The sequence below is a fragment of the Camelina sativa genome, chromosome 11 (genome assembly GCF_000633955.1).
Source record: "Camelina sativa cultivar DH55 chromosome 11, Cs, whole genome shotgun sequence".
Lineage (NCBI taxonomy): Eukaryota > Viridiplantae > Streptophyta > Magnoliopsida > Brassicales > Brassicaceae > Camelina > Camelina sativa.
The window spans coordinates 40,855,702-40,877,159 of record NC_025695.1 but is presented as its reverse complement, the minus strand read 5'-3'; the positions used below and the strand labels follow the sequence as shown (position 1 = coordinate 40,877,159).

General features: G+C 30.8%; 5 protein-coding genes across 7 annotated transcripts; 1 reads left to right on the top strand and 4 right to left on the bottom strand.

Annotated features, from left to right (window-relative positions):
* On the bottom strand, window positions 1,657-3,203 carry LOC104725783. Its single transcript, XM_010444509.2, has 5 exons — window positions 3,094-3,203; window positions 2,773-2,848; window positions 2,416-2,579; window positions 2,210-2,276; window positions 1,657-2,100 (listed from the first exon to the last, which is right to left on the bottom strand). The coding sequence occupies exons 1-5, from the start codon at window positions 3,097-3,099 to the stop codon at window positions 1,934-1,936; spliced, it is 480 nt and encodes a 159-aa protein (XP_010442811.1). The 5' UTR covers window positions 3,100-3,203; the 3' UTR covers window positions 1,657-1,933.
* On the bottom strand, window positions 5,391-7,682 carry LOC104725784. Its single transcript, XM_010444510.2, has 6 exons — window positions 7,542-7,682; window positions 7,291-7,375; window positions 7,016-7,209; window positions 6,812-6,890; window positions 6,073-6,663; window positions 5,391-5,843 (listed from the first exon to the last, which is right to left on the bottom strand). The coding sequence occupies exons 1-6, from the start codon at window positions 7,545-7,547 to the stop codon at window positions 5,674-5,676; spliced, it is 1,125 nt and encodes a 374-aa protein (XP_010442812.1). The 5' UTR covers window positions 7,548-7,682; the 3' UTR covers window positions 5,391-5,673.
* Window positions 8,675-10,072, bottom strand: LOC104725781. Its single transcript, XM_010444508.1, has 5 exons — window positions 10,009-10,072; window positions 9,795-9,876; window positions 9,488-9,681; window positions 9,295-9,373; window positions 8,675-9,176 (listed from the first exon to the last, which is right to left on the bottom strand). Exons 1-5 carry the CDS (start codon window positions 10,012-10,014, stop codon window positions 8,806-8,808), a joined length of 732 nt encoding a protein of 243 aa, XP_010442810.1. The 5' UTR covers window positions 10,015-10,072; the 3' UTR covers window positions 8,675-8,805.
* On the bottom strand, window positions 11,703-12,546 carry LOC104725780. Its single transcript, XM_010444507.1, has 3 exons — window positions 12,349-12,546; window positions 12,185-12,263; window positions 11,703-12,044 (listed from the first exon to the last, which is right to left on the bottom strand). The coding sequence occupies exons 1-3, from the start codon at window positions 12,511-12,513 to the stop codon at window positions 11,818-11,820; spliced, it is 471 nt and encodes a 156-aa protein (XP_010442809.1). The 5' UTR covers window positions 12,514-12,546; the 3' UTR covers window positions 11,703-11,817.
* LOC104725779 (protein REVEILLE 6-like) lies at window positions 13,901-16,737 on the top strand. Of its 3 annotated transcripts, none has more exons than XM_010444506.2 (8): window positions 13,901-14,269; window positions 14,851-14,908; window positions 15,249-15,372; window positions 15,466-15,633; window positions 15,729-15,833; window positions 15,918-16,027; window positions 16,145-16,204; window positions 16,298-16,737. In XM_010444506.2, the coding sequence occupies exons 1-8, from the start codon at window positions 14,004-14,006 to the stop codon at window positions 16,400-16,402; spliced, it is 996 nt and encodes a 331-aa protein (XP_010442808.1). In that variant the 5' UTR covers window positions 13,901-14,003; the 3' UTR covers window positions 16,403-16,737. The 3 variants fall into 3 exon arrangements, with proteins under 3 accessions (XP_010442808.1, XP_010442806.1, XP_010442807.1); XM_010444504.2 differs by having other exon boundaries at window positions 15,723-15,833; XM_010444505.2 differs by having other exon boundaries at window positions 13,902-14,269; window positions 15,726-15,833.

The window sequence follows — 21,458 nt, the reverse complement described above, 5'->3', positions numbered from 1 at the left end:
AAAAATTATATTATTGTTTATACTATTTTAAAAGTTAAATAATTTTAGTTAATTCTTTTTTATTTATTTTTTACTATTATTAATTATAAGTAATAAATATGCAATGAATGAATATTATAAATAGTATTTTTTATGCAAAAAAAAAAATAATTAAGTGAATGATGATGTGGAGGAAGGAAAAGTAAGCAAAGTTANTATATATATATATATATATATATATATATATATATATATACCTGCAATTGAAAATAGCTTTTTTTTTGGTATTATTGTATAAGCAATAACTTTGTCTGATATATGCATACACATATTTGTGTATATTTCTGTAGAATTACCGTAGATACATAATATAAAACCTTTGAATTTTTCTTGCTTAAAAACTTTTATGAAGGATTGAGAAAAGATGGAAAAAACGAACCTGCATTTTTTAGAATGTTTAAAAAAATTGGAGAGTGGAGAAGAGACGAACACAGAGGAATATGATTTGCAACCTCGCAGCTTGTACGTCAATAACCCTTTGCTTCCTCATATATTTAAGCGATTATATTTTATTAGTAAAATAGTAAATATAGTAATGATAATGTTCAGCACTAAGAACTATAATGTAAAAATAGTCAATTTTGTACATCTTACCAATACAAAATAAAATAAAATAGATTGGTACAATCAAATATAAGTTGAGTCTAGTTGATTGACTTTAGATGATTAATTACAAGTGTATACAGAGTTATGCAATATTATTTTTCTTGTTATCTCGATAATTAATATAAGAGAAACACAAGCTAGATGGATCTTTAACTTATTCGTGTCTCCAATTCTAATATCTCCTTTTTTGAGTCCGATGGTCTAACCCTTTTTATCCTGTATGGAAACACTAAGATTACCACTTTGATTATTATTAAGTAAGGATTAGCTTTTACTGTTTATTTAGTTACTATATAAAAAAATTGATTGTATATGACTTCGTTACAGACGCAATGTAGAAGATGCTTACAAATCTTCCAAGCACATAGAAGTTCAAAACTTTGGAATGATACCAGTCAGAGAGTTACGGCTAAGGTGGTCCCTGCAGCAAATTAATTATTATATACTTTGAGGTGACGAAGCTTAGAGAAATCTTGAGGGACAAATAATAATGCCTGATAAATTCTGCGACTTGAGAGCTCTGCACAACGTTAAACCGGATCCGGATAAAATAGTTTGAGGATATTAAACTCAAACCATATCGATAACCAATTTAAACGGTCCAATGTTTAACCAATAAGCGATTTGACTTTCTTCTTCTATAACATCAGTAACCTTAACTAAGAAACTGACAACTCAAAGAGTCTTCTTTTCAAGTAAAGTTAGATAAACAAATTGATTAAACCAATTCTAAAAACATAAAAGAAATTACTAACACTACATATATTGTTTGAAATAGTTCCTTTTTAAGTATCATTGATACCATTCCACGAATTCAGTGAAAACTTGGACTACTACGTACCATCTCACATGGAACTCCGATCCCTCAGTAGGTGCTCCTCTTGTTGCTTCTGAAATTTCACATGAAAGAGATGAAAGTTAAAGATTGGTGCTCTGATACTAATTATTACGTTCATCCCTCCTCAGAGCAAAGAGATTGTAAGATAACCGAAGCAATTTGATTGGTAGTAGTTTAGACTACCTAATTTTTGTTTGTTTTCATTTGATTAAATAGCAAAAGTACATTGTGGAGCCAAAGCTCCTATAATAAACTTGAAATTGGGAGAATGCTTCCTATAGATCATAAGAAGAATAGTTTGCTTATTGAATAATTCAAATATACAGAAGTGAAGTTAGAAAACTTGGTAAAGCTGCATATTCTTTTGTTTGGCTTTGGTTGCCGAATAGACATTCTCACTGTTGCCACCTGATCAGCATCTGGTCCAGTCTTGATGGCTTTGAACAACCATCATGAGGTTCCGTTATTGGGTGTCTGTACATCTGGTCCAGCCTTGATGATAACGCTAGCAGATTCATCTATGTCCTTTAGTTTCGCCGCCATTTCAATTTTATCAAATTCTCCATCATTCACCTCTAGTTGTACATCATCTCCGTTGACCTCTACTGAAGTTACTCCTAACAACAAACATACATTAATGTAAACTGTAAATATATATCCTAATCCTACTATATACTATCATTCATTTATTTGGTTTAATATAATCATGGATTTGTGTTGGTGTACCTGGAAACTCCCAAATAACTTCCATAGCATCCCGTATGATGCGCCTATTAAAAACTTTAAACGGAAACTACAATATAGCAATTCATCATATAAGTAATAATTTTGAATTTATATATATATATATATATATATATAGAAGAAAATAATGGGGCATTAAATTTTTTAATTCGTAAAAATAATAATCTGAGAATTGCGAAAAAATGAACCTTTAATTTAGGGGGGATAAGAAAACTGTGTTCGTGTTCCGGTACGGGAATGATGATGTCAACAGAACTATCTATCTCTTGTAGTTTGCTCCTCATTTCAATCTTATCAAATATTCCCTTCACCTTTATTATACCTATCTCTTCGATGTCTACCAACGTAACTCCTAATAATAACAGCAAAAATATATTATTTTGTTCATATACATTAATTACGTAACTCCTAATAATAACAGCAAAAATATATTATTTTGTTCATACATTAATTATCTCAAGCTTACATATATAAGATTAAACTACTTAAATGTTTATTTGGTTTACTTAATATTACAATCATACATAGATTAGTATTCCGTGTACCTGACAACATCCAGACAGCTCTCATAGCTTCCCGTTTGATGTTTTTATCAGAAACATCCATCTTGAATTTAACTGTCTGCAAATTAGCACACAGTTTCATTGTATATATGAGAAATAACTCTATTATAATAACTAATTTGAACATTAGAAAAGAAAAAAAAAACATACACATACTTAGATGCAATTGAAATTAGCTTTTATTTTTTATTGTATTATTTTATTAGCAATACATATATTTCTATATAGATAGATATAGATTTTTTTTCTGTGTCTACTATTTCTGTCGATATAGAATATAGATTTGGGAAAAAAAAAACGAACCTGCATTTTTAGATTGAGTGAAGAAGAGATAAACGCAGAGGAATCTGGTTGCAACCTCTCGCAACTTACGTCAATAACCTTAGCTTTCCTCGTATATTTATACCGTAATATTTTATTTGTAAATAGTGAATATAGTAATGATATATAAGGTTCAACCACTGGAACTATATATAGAATAGGAAAATAGTCAATTTTGTACAATGAAGACCAATATAAAAAAATAAATAGATTGGTACATTCAAAACAAGTTGAGGCTAGTTTATTGACTTTAGATGGGATAGATATACCGTGTTATACAATAATTTTGGTGTCGTTATCTGGATAATATTAGAAATATTAAGCTCAAGAGGTTAAGGATATACGAAAGAACATCACAATTTCTTAAAAGCTACGAAATGAAATCTCCAATTTGTCATAATTATTTTTTTTTGTTGTCTAACAGTATATTGTGGATTAATTATTTGAGGAAAAAAATTAAGGGAGGTGGAAAAGATACCCAAGAAAATTAAAACAACATAATAAATTACACTAATGTTCACTAAATCTATAATATCATTTTTAAAATACATTTTATTCTATCCTTTTAGTTTTGCTTATTCAAAAATTTATTAACAAAATTGATCTCTACATATTTGCAAAAAGTCAATAAGTACAATATAGCAAATCAAATTCGATTACACTAATAATATATTTAAAGTATCAAAAAATCAGAACGCGTTTACAAAGTTTTAAAAAAGTTTTTGTAAGATTTTTTAAAAGTTTTTATAAGGCATTTACAAATTTTTTATAAGATTTTTTATAAAGCTTTTATAAGTTTTTTATAAGGTTTTTATTTAAATAATTTTAAATCTTTTAAAACCTTATAAAAACCTTATAAAATCCTTGTAATTTCTTTTTGGCGGGAAAAAATTGTTTTTCATTTTATTAATTAAAATATTTTTTATGTAAAGGTAAAATGATCATTAAAAATTAAAAGAAGACAAAAAAGAAAATAATTAAAAAATAATATTTTTGAAAAAAGATATATAAAAAAAGGTATTTCTAACAAAATTCTCTAAATTATGCACAATAAAACTTGTTAGATAGCTAATTTTATTTTATGATTTATAAAATATATATATATAACAACATATAAACTATTTAATTAAAATATTAAATTTTTGTGGATTTGATTTATTATAATAAAACCTAACATTTTAGAAAGAGACTTGTGTCACCATATATGATAAACCTTGAGAAACAATTCTTAGATTTTTTGAAAAAAAAAAGATATTGTTTTTCTTTTTATTTATTTATTTAAATTATGAGAAACTTCGAGAGACTACTAGTGCAGCACATAGTCTAAGGTTGTAACGAGTTGCTACTTCGATGAAAACAGTACGAGTTTATCATCGTATAATTAAATCATCACAGAAAGTGTAAAAGAAAAGAAAAGAAAAAAAGCATACCGGCTTGGTCTTGGAAAGCAAATGGTTGATGCCATCAACTTGATGGTATCGTACCCATCAACACGAATGTGATTCACAACTTCCGGGCTTACACATTTGGCTGCGACAGATATCTCAAGCAAATTCAAAATAACTTAGATATCAGAAGACTCGATGATGAAATCTAAACGAACTGGAATCAAAACGACGTTATCTAAGAAAAAAGAAAAACTGGAATCTAATCTACATGGACAGCAGAGGTGATAAAAAATTCAAAAATAAATATTAAAATAAAATTTATGTAATTTTAAGCGGTTCACTGGGTCATCTAAGCGTCTAGGCGGTCGCCTAGACCGCTTTCTTGAACACTTGTTCTATAATTTTAATGGATTTAGAAATCTAAACAAAAATTATGTGTTATTGGTTATATAATTTATAAATACTTGTTAAAATCTCATGTTATTCATTTCATGATTTGTTTTGAAATTTTAAAATCCACATTATGTTTTAAATGGATTTGAAATTGAAAAACAGAATGATTCAAATACAAAAATAAAATATGTTATTTCAGAATCATGTATTTTAATTTTCATAATTTTACAACTCTACATGAATTTACAAATCATTCACTCAATAATAGCCCTTAAGTTTTTAAAAATTATAATTTGTTTACCACCCACCATTTTGCCTTTGTTTAAAACTTCGATAAATTTACTTATAAAAAAATATTTAATCCTTAGTTAATTACTTAATCACCATTAAGAATTCACGTAATTATGATGTCATTAACTGAATTTTTTAAAAATTTTAGTTCCAGAAAATCTAATCTCAACAAGTAATTATATAATCTTAAGGTTAACAAAAGCGATATCTCAACAACACACAATTAATTGGGAGTATAAAATTTCAAGAGTAATTAACAAAAACACAATACACTTTATAATGCCGATATGTAATAATTAAAAAAAAAAAACAACAACATAAACGATAAAGAACACACACTTTATTTTAGAAGATGAGATGATATTCTAGTCCAGAACATGGTAGTTCCATAGAGCACAGTAGTCCTATAGAAAAATCCCATCTAAAGAAAAACTCGACACACACTCAGTTCTTTCGACTTAAGAATTAAGATTAGAGAATAACCGGTCCTTCACTCCGTTCTATATTGGTATTTCTTTTGTGTTGAGTGTTGGTTTTGCGTGGATCCATTCGTTTGTGAGGACGTCATCTGACTGTTTGTGTTTTCCGTTTGAAAGGGATTCATAGTGGTTAAGCCCGTAACTAGTGATGAGGGGTCCCAAGTATATTGTGTTTCTCCTTCTGCATCAGATGGTTTAACACAAATATATAAGGTTAATAAAACATAATATGCTAATATGAAACAATCTTTATTTTAGAAGATGAGGTGACATTCTAGTCCGGAACATACATGGTAATATAGTCCATGGAGCTCAAACCAATCACACCTCAAAATTCATCTCATTAAAAGAAATCTAATAAACTAGGAAAAAGTATGTTCATACACGCACATGAGTTCTATGTTTTGTACCTTTTTTTGATGTTCCTGATTTTGAGGTACTAGCAGACGGCTCCTTATTGACAACCTGTGGTTTTGGGATTTCACGAGCACATTTATCCTTTTGATCAGGTTGTTGCTTCTTACCAAAGAATCCAAACATTCCTCCTTCTTGCTCCTGATCCTTGACTTGAGGTTGTGGCTTATTCCTACCAATAATCTCAGCATGGTGCTTGAACTTATTCGTGTTTGGTTTATACACAAAGTCACGTACACGCGCAGCAACAGCATTGAGGATTGGCTGCTGATTTGGTTTATTAAATCCATCGTCATAACTTTTTCCACACCCACGCGCATATACAGGCGCGGGAGGAGGACGCACAGGTGCAGGCGGAGGCACACGCATTGGCGCATACGGCATATGGAAAGATGATAACGCATTGGTGATCTTTGTACCATATGAGGTTCCGTTATTAGGTGCCGCCTGTACACCTGGTTCAGCCTTGATGATAGCGCTAACAGATTCATCGATGTCCTTTAGTTTCTTAGCCATTGCAATTTTACTAAATTCTTCTCCATTCACCTCTACCTGATCATCTCCCTTGACCTCTACCGAAGTAACTCCTAACAAAAAAAATATATTAATGTTTTACTTGTTCTAGCCTAAACAGATGAAAAAAGTATATATGTAAAATTAAATATGTACTGTCATTGATTTCTTTTGGTTTTAGGTTTTAACATATATAACCATATATAGATTTGTTTGGTGTACCTGAAAACTCCCAAATAACTTCCATAATATATGGTATGATGCTTTCATTAAGAACTTTAAACTTGAATACAAGTATCTCCTGCAAAATAGCAATTTATGGTATAAGTAAATAATATTACTAAATCTATATATAATCTATAATTCCTACGGTAGGTACTAGATAACAGTGAGCCATTATAATCTGAAAATTTTGTAAAAATGAACCTGGACTTTTGGAGTGGTAAGATAACTGTAGACTGTACTTAAACCGGGAATGCGACTTTGCGCCGGGTTTCCCATTGGATTGATTATGTCAACAGAATCATCAATCTCTTGTAGTTTTATCCCCAATTCCATCTTATCAAATATTCCCTTCACCTTTAGTATACCTTTTACCTTGATGTCTACGAAAGTAACTCCTAAAACCAACAAAATATTATTGTTTCAATATTTCAAGCTTAAATCACATATTGGTTAACCATATATTTGTATTGTTGTACCTGAAACCATCCAGACAAGTCTCATAGCTTCTCGTCTGATGTTTTCATCAGAAACATCCATCTTGAATTCAACTGTCTCCTCATGCTGCAAGTTGATTGGGAGTTCATTGTATAAGCAATATAACTCTATTAGATATATACATACATATATTTTCTGTAGATTTTCAACCGTATATTAAACCTTTGAAATTTAATTAATTGCTTAAGAGTTAAAACTATTCTGAAGAACGAGAGAAAAAAGAAAAACGAACCTGCATTTTGAAGAGAAAGAAGAGATAAACGCAGAGGAATATTGCAACCTCGCAGCTTGTATGACAATAACCCTTTGCTTCCCCGTATATTTATTTATTTATACGATATATTTAGTTATTTCAACTATTTGGAATTACTAAAAGGAAATACAAGTTGATTTTGTATATCAAAACTAATTTAGCAAAACAAGTTGAAGTCTTTCTATATAATAGAATCAAAACAAGTTGAGTCTAGACTAGTCTTTCTTAAATATAATTTAAGATGATTAGAAGGTGGCCTGGTCTTGGTCTCTTACTTTAGTGACTTCAACTAACACCGTGTTATACAATAATTTTTTGCCATTTTCTCAATAAAAAAAATTAAGTCAAGATGTTAAGAATATATGAAAGAACATCACAATTTCTTAGAAGCTAGGAAATGAAATGTCTAGTTTTTCATAATTAAAATTTTATAAGGAAAAAGATAAAAGCATAGATATGTTATGTGAATATTATGGATTAGTTAAAAAAAAAAAAAAAGGATCGGAGGTGGAAAAGGATACTGGATACCCAAGAAAATTAACATACATATTAATTATACTTAGAAGATTAAAAATAGGATATTCTTTAAATCAATTTTGATAATTGGACTCATATAAATATTTGCGCAGATACTTTTTGTTGTATTTTGTTGCATTTAGTGTCTAAGTGGAAACTTGCAATTTAGAAGTAGTGTCTTTGTGTGTCTTTTGGTTTAATAAATTCAGGTTAAAATAATGGAGGACACCACTCATTTGAATANAAAAAAAAAAAAAAAAAAAAAAAATGATTACTCAGAACCAGTCAAAACGTCTGTAATGAAAGTTATAGAAAATTGAGTTAGATTTCTAATAGTGGTGATTTAGTGCCAATCAAAGCTGTGTGGTTCAAGAGTAATAGGCACTTTAATGGAAATATAACAATCTTATATATGCGTTAAAAAAAAGCTTATCAGGTAACTTCGCTTGGAGACCAGCAGATGTATCGGCCTGTAAAACTGGTTCAAAAAAACATACCGCTGGAGACCTTCTCGTAAACTTTGTAGTGAATCTTGTTGTTGGGAGTTATTCACTCTATAAAACTGGTGCAATTTTTTTTTTTGTTATTTTAGTATGTGATTTTCAATCTAGCCATGTTGGACATGCATATATTATTGAATTTAACTTTGACTTTGACATGTAAATAAACTATCATAATATTACAACGAATTCAATTACTCCAATATACGGCCATTCCAGAACAGATTTTATCGACAATCACACCGAAAGCACTTTGTCCAAATTGAAGTTTTAACAGGTAAATGAAGCCTACGCGCAGGAGAAGATATACGCCGTATATCGGGGTTACGAGCAGGGGCAGGTACAGGTACAGGCGTAGGCGCAGGTACAGTTATAGGCGTAGGCGCAGGTACAGGCGCACGAACAGGTACATGCGTAGGCGACATATTGAAATATAACCGATTGTTGATCTTTGTCCCACCAACTTCTGGTCCAGCCTTGATGGTAACGCTAACATATTCATCTATTTCCTTTAGTTTCGTCGACATTGAGATTTTATTAAATTCTCCTCCCTTCACCTCTACTTGATTATCTTTCTTAACCTCTACCGAAGTAATTCCTAACGAAAAAAACAAAACAATAGTGCATTGTTTTAAAAGACTTAAATTATGTAAACATAATAACCATCTATAATTGATTCCTTTGGTTTCATAAACCATAGGTTCGTATCGGTGTACCTGAAAACTCCCAGATAGCTTTCATAGCATCACGCTTCATGCTATCATCAAGAACTTTAAACTTGAATACAACTATCTCCTGCAAATTAGCAATTCATGGTATAAGTAAATAATTTTAATATATATTGACAGAATTCATACAGTAGATAACTTTAATTGCTTAAAAATAATCTGAAAAATTTGTAAAATGAACCTGAATTTTGGGAGTTGTAAGATAATTGTATACTGTACTTAAACCCGGAATGCGACTTGGCCCGGGTTTACCCATTGGGTTGATTATGTCAACAGAATTATCTATCTCATATAATTTGCTCCCCATTACAATCTTACCAAATATCCCCTTCACCTTTAGTATACCTTTTTCCTTGATGTCTACTAAAGTAACTCCTAATAACAACAAATATTGTTGCTTCAATATTTCAAGCTTGAGATAGATTAAAGTATTCACTGATTTAACTGGTTTCATTGATACTACAACCATAGATTTGTGTTCGGTGTACCTGAATCCATCCAGACAACTCTCATAGCTTCCCGTTTGATGTTTTCATCAGAAACATCCATCTTGAATTCAACTGTCTCCTCCTGGAAATTAGAGCAGTTCATTGTATATATACGCAATAAATATATTAAAATTCCTACCGTAATTTACATTAAACCATTGAAATTTAATTACTTAAAACTAATAAGAAAATTGTGAAAAAAAAACAAACAAACCTGCATTTTGGAATTTTGAAAAAATTGGAGAGTGAAGGAGAAATATGATTGTAAACTCGCAAGCTTGCACAGTAGTATCCCTATGCTTCCCCGTTTATTTATACAATGTTTTGTTTGTAAGTAGTGAATATAGTAATGATTAGTTAATTAGGTCCAACCAAAATAGTCAATTTTATACATCAAGACCTATACAAACAGTTTTGAGTCTTTTCCTATAATAAGATGGTAGAATATATGCTCAGCAAAGAGGAAAAAAAAAGATGGAAGAATAAAAACAAGTTGAATCTAGTTAAGTCTTTCTAAATGAATATTATTATCTTTTAAAAAAGTATTTCTAAATAATAAATGGAAAGTGCATGGCATGGTCTCTTTTGTGGCTTCAACTAATAACGTGTTTTCTCTATATTTCTTCGTTAGCTCTACATAAGTAAGAACTATTAAACTCAAGACGTAGAGACTATACATAAGAAAGAACCTGAACCTTAAAATTTCTTCGAAGCTAGGAAATACAATATCCAATTTTTCATAATTAAATCCACGAAATATTAAAAAATAGAGATGTGTATTATTACATTGTATATATAACGGAATTTTCATAGAGAAAATTAAATTAAGGGAATGCCAATGAACTTAAACAGCATGAGATAGAGTATGAAAGAATACAATATTAGTATATAAATTGATATATGATCAGATGGATTCGTATAAATATTTGCGAAATACTTGTGTTGCTCAGATTTCTCATGGATATAGATCATATATGCACGACTAAAAAGAAAAGAAAAAATAGAGAAAAGTTGAGACCAAGCTAATCCTTTTTAAGTAAGTGAATCTTAATTTATACTACATTTTACAAGCTTTTGAATATTCGTGAAGAATATGTTCTTCACACACGGACTCTTTCATTTACAAGCTTTGAATGTTCGGTCCATCAGCAGCAGACAATAATGGTCTTTAGACATGGACTCTTTCATATACCAACACTAAAACGAAAAGGATAAAAAACATATACAAAAGGCTTAATCAATTTTATTGCATGTGGGCGAAAAAAAATCCATTAAAAAGAAACACTTGTGATATAATATTAATACGACGACTCAATGATGAGTTCAAGCTAGTGGTTAGATAATTGATTTGACGATATACTATAAACGAATTAGATGGAATAAGTGTGGTTATCTTGGAACGAAGTTGCAGGATAACAATAATTTTGTCATAGGTTGACTAACTTTTTCAACACCTTCGATATCTTGGAAAATGATACTTGACCAATCTTACCCTTGCAAAACATCCATACTTTCAAAACCTAACACTCCAATCTTATACTTGCAAAAAACAGTTACCGCATGTAACGATATTTGCAGCGAATATCAAATTGGTATTCAAAAAAAAAAAAATCACAAGTACATCGTAAATTGCTCAATTAACTAATAAATAATAATGCGTTGAAGATTTAATGAGCCATTTGGGAAAGGGAATGTAATTTAACTACGTAGAAACGTTTGGTACTTGGGAATGGGTGGCCAGTATTTGAGCATCTAGTTGCTAATGATGATAAAGGAAAGTGTTGCTTATGAAAAGAGATAATGCACGAGACTCTATCACTTAAGGTTTGTTTTCGTTGTTGTCAATTGGATGGCCAATACTTTAAGGTTAACAAAAAGATAGTAGAAGGCCATTATGAATATAAGAACACCGTAATATATTATTACAAATGATGGACAAACAAATTTTTAGAAAATGAGATGAAATATCATTAGAATACACTATTAGTCCATGGAAATCAAACCGATCACGACTTCAAACCAATTACTTAAAGAAACCCAATTTCCAACCGCGGAAAGATGGTGCTTTCTTAACTTTTGGTTCAGGCTTCTTAACCAGTTTCTTATTTTGCGCCGGTTCTCCATCCGGTTTAATCGCCATAATGTCAACAAATTCATATACCTTCTTCAGTTTCTTCGTCATTTCAAACTTATCAAATTCTCCAGTCACCTTTAGTTTACCTTTTTCCTTCACGTCTATCAAAGTAACGCCTAAAAACAACAATCATTTATTGCTTAGTACTATTTAAGCTTAAATAGATGAACTTTTTACTAATATTTGTATATAAACCGATCTTGCCATCAGGACTTAATAAAAACATTGATTTGTACATATTACTATATTACTATACCTGGAAAGTCACATACAACTTTCATAGCTTTCCGTTTGATTCTTTCCTCAAGAACTTCCAACTTGAATACAACTTTCTCCTGCAAAGATTTAAATTTTAAGTTGTGGTATTTTTTCTTTTTAGAACTGTTCTCAAAATTTAAAGTAAAAGAAAAAAAAGCGTACCGGCATTTTCGGAAAACTATATAGACTTTGATGATTGAAAAGAGATGATGTATAGGATAGGAATATGAAAGGAATCAAATTTGTAGCTTGCTCATAATAAACATTTGCTTCTCTGTATATATATATAAACGATATATCTTTTGTCTTGAGCTCGGGAATATGCATGGAAACGATTAAGTCAAGTCATCGACGCTAGAAACTGAATATTATAAAAAAGTTGTGTCTTTCTATAGATTGTTTGTTTGTTATATATAGCGTGTGGCAGCTGTGACTCTTTAGTTTAGTACTTTAGTAGCTTCAACTAATGCCGTGTTATAATTGTGTATATGCGATATCTTATGTCTTTTATTATATCGTCGATAAGAACTTCTTAATTAACTTCGTCGAAAATAGGAATCATTTATCAAATATAAATTTTTTTTTTGTTAAAAAATTATCAAATAAACTTAAATTCATGATTTAGATGTTGTTTTGTTAAACATAATAAACTGTTAGAATGGATACAATCATACAATTAGAAGAAAAAAAAACTTAAAGGGAGGTGAAAACTAATAAGATTGCCAACGAATTAAACAAGAGGTTTATCAACAACAACAACAACAACAACAACAAAAAAACAAATTTAACAAAAAAAAAAAAAGAGGATATATGTTCTCATAATCATAATAGTTTATGTTATCCATGTTTTCAAAATATGGATGTTGTTAATACGTAAGTTTCAGCTTCAGCTTGCTAATAAGTAATAAAAACTTAAAACATTTATAGATAGATAATTTTTTCTGTGAAAACATGAATCACAACTCACAAACCACTCGACTTTATTGTCATTTACATGCTACTCACAAGCGCTTTAATCTACGTTATGTTATGTCCAACGACCATGAAAATCGAAATCCGTATTTGGAGACTCATTCCTCATATAAATCTCTTGTATCCCATGTTGCACATGTGTTTTTGTAAGTGGGTATCAATCGAATCGGATAGCAGATTCAGAAAGAGTATCGCATGTATTTAACTCATCACTACTTTAAAACATTCATGGCAAAGAATACAACAAGCCTTTAGCAATTGGCATGTAGCTGGTTGAGAATTGAGCACCTCACGCTTAAGCACCCACACTAAAAAGTAAAAAAACCAACTTGGATGGGCATATTGGACATACAATTTGATGTTTCATAATGGGCTAAAAATACCCATTTTCTCAAAATTTGATGTTGGATGGGGCTAATTGGACAGACAATAATTTAAAGCCTCCACAACACATAAAATATGGGCAATTAGAGTAGTTGTAACTTGTAACACCACCGTACATATAAGACAAAAACAATGTTGGAAAAAATCATTATTTTTACTAAGAAGACCCTTTTATGGTATAAACCGATGCAAAACATAAATGGAAATGAAAAAACTTTATTATAAAGTGTTCCAAATACGTGGCACGTTATATTAGGTCACAAGGCTATTTTGCCGACCTTCACAAATGCGTATATACACACACATAAAAACTATAGCTTATATTATAATATATCTATTAAATCTATCTGCCCGTCTTCTTCTCTCATAAGCCACATTTTTTTCTCTTCTCTACGCACAGCTTTAATTACCCAAACAGAGCCAAAAAAAAAAAAGCAAATCCCCAAAAATTCGCCTATTTCATGGTCTCTAGAAATCCGAATCCTTCACACGGCTATTTTCTGGATCCGACCGGTATGACTACTGTTCCTCCGGGTCTTGGACCTTCTTCTTCTTCACCAACGACTTCTTCTTCTACCGCCGTAGCTGTGGCTGCGGATGCGGCGGCGACTGTTTCTTCTTCGTCTGAGGATTTGAGTAAGAAGATTCGGAAGCCTTATACTATTACCAAGTCCAGAGAGAGCTGGACCGAGCCTGAGCATGATAAATTCCTCGAAGCTCTTCAATTGTGAGTTCTTTTTACCATTTTGAGTTTTACCATTTCTCCGATTAATGGCTTTTAGGTTCCTTTAACCATTTTGGGAGGTTCGATTCGGAGAGAATTAGCTTCGATTTTTGGTTGATTAGGGTTTGTGGTGAATCCTGTGAACATTCGTCGAGTTTCAATTTGGGATTATTGTAATTTTTGTGTAGTTTTCTGAATGTACTGTGCTGAGTAGTGGAATTGGAATTGGAATTGAGAGTTGGAATTAGTGTAGATGGAATTGTCTATGTATTCACATTTTATTGGATGGTCAGGAATCTGCTGATAAAGCATTGAGAAGGTCAGAATATAAGAATGTATGTATTGTTAATGTGTAATTTCTATTGATATTGGATGAGCTGAGATGTCCTTAAGACGTGTACTAAGGTTGGTAATATAGTGGGAAAGGTCTTGGAGTAGTTCTAGTGGAGGCTATGACTGTACTGTACTGTTTATTGCTTAGTCCGCTGTGTATTGTGATGGGTATCAATCTTAGCTGAGGATTATATTCAGGTTGTTTGGTGGGTGATCTGATATCGCTTATGCTTGTGTTTTATCATTTTTAGGTTTGATAGAGACTGGAAGAAGATTGAAGCTTTTATTGGGTCAAAGACAGTGATTCAGGTAAAGTAAAAAGAAGAAATATCTTCTGGAATGGATTACTTTGTTTTTCCGCCTACTCTAGTTGTTTGATTCTGTTATCTTTCTCTTGGACCCCTCAGTGTTACTTTGGATTGAGGTTGTTTTCTTCTCATTTGATATCTCCACCAAGTGTTCTTTTAAAACAACTTTATTTGTCTGGAACTGTTTTGATATATTAGGAGCCAGAGTTTCACATGCTTTTGTCGCTGATCACCATGAGATTTAATGAAATGTTATCTGTAGATATTTTCGCATTTAGAAATGTGAGCTTGCTGAGCTCTGTCTATTATGGCTTCTTATACGGATTTCTTTAATAACGCAGATACGAAGTCATGCTCAGAAGTATTTTCTTAAGGTACAAAAGAGTGGGACGGGTGAACATCTCCCTCCTCCTCGACCTAAAAGAAAAGCAGCTCATCCATATCCTCAGAAAGCCCACAAGGGTGGTACGTAATAACTTCTGCAAAAAAAACGTTGGAGTTGTAATGCTGTTTGCTTATTGAAAAACTATATTGATGCATTTTTATGGCAATGTGCAGTGCAACCTCAACTACCAGTGTCATTAAAGTCAACATCTGAACCAAATGACCCAAGTTTTATGTTTAGGCCCGAGTCTTCTTCAATGCTGATGACTTCTCCAACCACTGCTGCTGCGGCTCCATGGACAAATAATGCGCAAACAATTAGCTTCACGCCCCTCACAAAAGGTTCTTTTCTTATTTGCAAGCATTATTATCCGAATATTATAAGATCTTTATCAAATTAAACTAAACGATGCATATTGTTCTGATGGAAGCAGCAGGAGCAGGAGCGAATAACAACTGTTCTAGTAGTTCTGAAAATACTCCAAGACCACGATCCAACAGGGACACAAGTGACCAGGGAAATGTTGGCCATTCATTAAGAGGTAATTGTCACCTATCTATCTTTTAATTTGTACTTGTACCACATTTACCATTTTTACTAAACAGATCCTTTTTATTTGTTTCAGTTTTACCGGACTTTGCCCAAGTATACAGCTTCATTGGAAGTGTTTTTGACCCATATGCAAGTAATCATCTACAAAAGCTGAAGAAGATGGACCCCATAGACGTGGAAACAGTACGTTTCTTGTCTTTTCAGTTTTACGTTTATATTAATTGATACCATGTCGGTCCAATGGTGAACAGATGGTTAAACTAATCACTTTTTGCTCCTTTGTGTGCCCCCACCAAGCAGGTGCTACTGTTGATGAGAAATCTATCTATCAACTTGTCTAGCCCTGATTTTGAGGATCACGTAAGTATCTCTCTTAACAAACATCGGCATGTTATAACTCGAAATCCTAATTCAGAACTAACCTCAAAACTCCTGTTAATTTGGAAACAACAGAGACGGCTTCTTTCGTCTTATGATATCAGCTCCGAGACAGCAACTGATCATCATGGTGGAGTGAATAAAACCTTAATCAAAGATCCACCTGAAATCTCTACTTGAAAAGTTTAATAGAAGAAGAGAATTATCAGAAGTGTTCAAGGACGAGCCAAAAAACCAGCTTCTGTTGTGAGTTTTTGTTTGTAGACTGTTGTACATATGAAGATGGAGCTGAGATTGATCGGGTTTAGTTTGTGTTTTATTATATAAATATATACGTCTTTTGAATTGAGGATGGTGTATGTACAGTGTGTTATCATAAGTTATATATACCACCACTCGTCTTCTCTCAATGAGCTTTTGTTTACGCAAGCATGTATGTATGTATCAGTGTCTGTTTGAAAGCTTCGACTTCCAATTTAAAATTCGAAATCACAATTTTCCCCCTTTCAATTCTATATCTCTTTCACTAATCTTTTCAAAAACTCTAAAAGTTGCATCTCTTGTAAAATCGTTTTTTTTTTTTTGTGAATATTATTTTACATTCATACCAAAAAAAAAAAAAAAACAGATTGCTAATGAATACAGATTCTGTTGTGAGTCTTTGTTGGTTGTTTGTTGTACATATGAAAAAGATGAAGCTGAGATTGATCGGGTTTAGTATATATTTTTTTTTTTGTTATAAATATATACGTCTTTTGAATTAAGTTATCATGGAGTATGTACAGTGTATTATTATCATAAGTTACATCTCGTCTTCTCACAATTTTATTTGAGCTTTTTGTTTACGCAAGCATGTATATTGTATCAATATCTTTGTTTCTTTCAAAAAAATTGATTGATATATAGAGGAACAAGAACTAGGCTGACTCTGACCATTGTCAAACCAATATGGATGTATATCGCCTAGAATATGCACTTAACTTTTCAGTAGCTCATTCTGAGGTATATATAACTCCATAACTAAACGTATACTTCGACCAAGAAAACAAACACTAGTGACCATATTGGATGCATATATATATATATATATATATATATATATAAGAAAAGAAGGGAAAAAACAATCTTCCTGAGCAAAAGGATTAGTATAAGAATGGATAATATAATTTAATTTCACCATATAGTATATGTCTAAAGACTTACACAAAGTCCAAACTTCAATAATAGAATAATACAGAAACATAATAAAAAAACCATATATATATGTTTGAAGAGTTACAACAACTTTGGCACTTTGATTTATGACTTCGGAAGACAGAAAAAAATGATCAGTAGGGTATGCCGAATGATCAATGATTACGACATTTTTAAGGATCTTGTTCAATTTCTTCAATAGTTGTTCTTGATCAATATTTTGTCTCTTCACTGCAAAATGGTTTGGCACGATAGCACAACATGCAGTTTCAACTCCTAACAAATAGAAAAAAGTAACAATCATTAACATTGTTTAAAATTCACAAGTCTAAGTAAAATTATGTATGTATATAATAATCGATTTATATAAACAACAAAAGGTGGTTCCAATATAATGATGGGTGTGTGTAGGTGTACCTGGGAAAATAAGCAAACAATAGAATCCTTTCCTCCATTTTTTTTCGGGACACTCTGCATACTTGAATACAATTGTCGTCGACTACAAACAATGAAATATAATTAGGGAGCTTTGGTAAATTCATTATAACAAGGGAAAAAAAAGAGAGAGATTTTGTTCAATATGTAGTAAGAAAAAGAATGCACCATTTGAGAAAAAAACTAGAAATCTTGGAAGTAGAAGAGAAGATGATGGACAAGGATGCCAATGAACCTCTACGTATATATAGCACTGAAGAATGAATCTTCCTTTTTTTCTTTTGTGGAAGTAATCCATAAAAGCACCGGGCTGTAACATTATTAATTAAGCATCCCACATATCATAATTTCCAAAATCATAATATATCTTTGACAAAAAAATAAATAATACGTTTATCTCTCTAAGATTTTTTACTTTAATAAAGAACATTAACAAATTTCCAGATATTATTAGACAAGGGAATCTACTTAAATTAATACTTTTTATTTTTTTGTTAATAATTTTTTTAATAATTATTTAATTTATCTAATTTAATATAACACTAGATTTGAATACGTGCGGGGATGTTTTCATAAGTTATCTATACTATTAAAAAAAGATATATATATATATATATATATATGTTGTTGTTATTCTGATTTTTTTTTTTGGATTTGTTGATAGTGTTATGTAAATTATTTTTCTTACAATCTTATCCATATTTTAAATTAAAAATTAGTGGTAGTAATGTTTGTAGTATGTATTATTCATTATTCAATATTGTATTTATTTTTTATTATTTATATAAACCTTCCTCAGATTTCTTACTATACTAAATTAGGTTTAAATAAAATAAGGTTCATTTTTGGTCAATGAAACCTGTTCTATAATTGTTGGACATGCAATATGGGCCTCGTTTTTTGTATTTAATGGCCCACATAGAAGCTCTTTTTCTAAGTAATACGAAACAAAAGGAATGTGTAGGAGAAGATTCTATTTTTTATAGTAGAAACCGATCGGTTGTATTTTCTTACGCAAATCTTTGAGTCAATCTTCTTTAGCATCAAATCCATCTCAAAGTTGAAGCATAGTAGAGAACCAAAAACTATTAGGTAAGCCAAGATTGGTATTTGTGTTCGCTGTTTAATTCAGACGATTCAAAATTTGAATGAATTAATCGAAAGAGTTTCTGTAATATTCTTCAAGTTTTTCGCTGTTAATTTGTGGATAATATCATTAGCCATAGTCAATTATTTTTCAAAATTTTGGTTAGATTCATTTGAAATATGATTTTGATGTTTGAAATTGTTGTTATGTTTGTCGGAAAAAATGAAGAAAATATTGATATTATCCAATACTATTTTTAGATCAATTTAGTTCTTTGTAAATTTGTTTGCTAGATTAGATCCTCTTTATGTTTCTTATTGCATGTTTTCTTTAAACTCAATAATTTTGGGTGGATGTCTGATTTTATTTCTTTCTTTTAGTACAGGGGAAAATGGAACCAAATAAAAGACAAAAATGGCGAGGAAGAATATACTTACAGATAAGACTTTGTTAATCCATTAAGCTGTATATTCAATCCAATCGATTATAATTTTCTATTTGATAGTTTTGATATGTTTTGCTTGCTGGTTATTTCTGTTCTGTTTTAACAAACTGTTTTATATGCAGGTTCATCATTGAACATGGTTAGAAGTATGGTGTCTCGCCATAAAAGTGCAAATAAGATAACTCCGTTTATCGGTTAGTAATTCCAAACTTTATTTTCTTTTTTTAGCTATTTCTTAAGAAAATGTTTGGAAATCACTTAAACAGAACATAAGTTTCTGTTTATTATTGAATAGACTATAGGTAGCACCGTTTTATTTTTGTTTCATTTGGGGTTATCAAAACGACGTAGTTTTGATATGTCCAGATGCCACATGATTGCCTTGCTGGCGTCTGACTCAGCGCCGTTAAACGGTCAAGTAACGACGTTTACAAAATTGTTGAATTCGGCTAATTTTATAGAGTTTAGGTAGAAAATTTAAATTTTTAGTTAGTTTAAGTTAATAAATACATGGTATCATAGTTGAGGTATAATAAAGCGTTTCGCAAATAGTCTGGGTTGATTTTGGCTGTTTTTCCCTATAGTTTTACAATCTTCCCAAATATGAAAAACTCTTTCCTTGTGCATAATCATATAGAAATTATAGAAAATAAAAACTTCAAAAACAAATCAAAGTTCCCAAAGTAATAAGATAAAAAGGGGAAATCATGGATAGATGACTGCAACCAAATGATATCCAGATTCTTGTCACATTCTTTTCCTCCTTTCAGCCTTCCTCTGTTTCAATCTTTAAAAATTTTAATCTTCCAAAAGCATCATTGTTTTCATCATTCATCGCTTCTTATTGTAAAGTACATGTTAAAAGGACAACCCCTATAACAAAATTTAAATGTCAGAAACATATATCAATATGAAACAAATGAAATGCTTATATTTAAGTTCAAAGATTATAAATACCTAATAGGCATGTTCCAATATGCTTTCTCCGATATAACCTACAGGTTTTTGAAAACCTCTTTGAATACTACATTCATTGTCCTCTTCTGCGGTTTCCCATCTTTGTCAACAATAAGAATCTTTAATCCTTTTTTAGAAATCGTCTTAAATATCAATGAAATAGAAATTATTCAAAAGATCTAAAGTCCAACCATAATAGTAAAAGTATCAAATTATTACTAGTTTAGTAATATTAAATTAGAAAAGAGCAAAGAATTATAGCACAAAGACGACAATAGACGATCACGAAGCATCTAATGTTGGAGTCGAGTCTTAGGGAGACAGACGAGAGTCGAGAGATAGAGTCACAGCTAAGAAATAGTCACAGAGAGATGGACGATCACAAAGCAGTTAACATTTTCAGATTAGGAAGTTTATTTTATTTATTTTGTAAATAAATTAGATATTTATATTTTTGTTATTTAAGTTTTTGTAAAATTGAGGGTAAAACTGGGTTATGATTATTAAAAAACCTATATGGTCAAACTTGTAAAAATAAAATATTTTTTGATATTTTTCAAGAAAAATATCCTTTCTTTCTAATTTCCCCAACTTTTATAATAAAATAATACGAAAAACCAATATATATGTCTAAAGAGTAACAACAAAGTCGGTACGTTTATTCATGACTTCGGGAGACAGAAAAAAGTGATCAGCAGGGTATGCCGAATGATCAATGATTTCGACATTCTTAAGGATCTTGATCAATTTCTTCAATAGTTGTTCTTGATCAATATTTTGTCCCTTCACTGCAAAATGGTTTGGTACGATAGCACAACATGGAGTTTCAACTCCTAGAAACAGAAAAAAGTGACAATCATTAACATTGTTTAAAATTCACAAGTCTAAGTAAAATTATGTATGTATAATAATCGATTTGTATAAACAACAAACGTGGTTCCAATATAATCGATAGGTGTGTTGGTGTGTACCTGGGAAACAAACCAAACACTGGAATCCTTTCCTCCATTTTTTTTCGGGACACTCTGCATACTTGAATACAATTGTCGTCGACTACAAATTAGGGAGCTTTAATAAATTCAATATAACAAGAAAAGAAAAAAAAAAAAAAAAAAAAA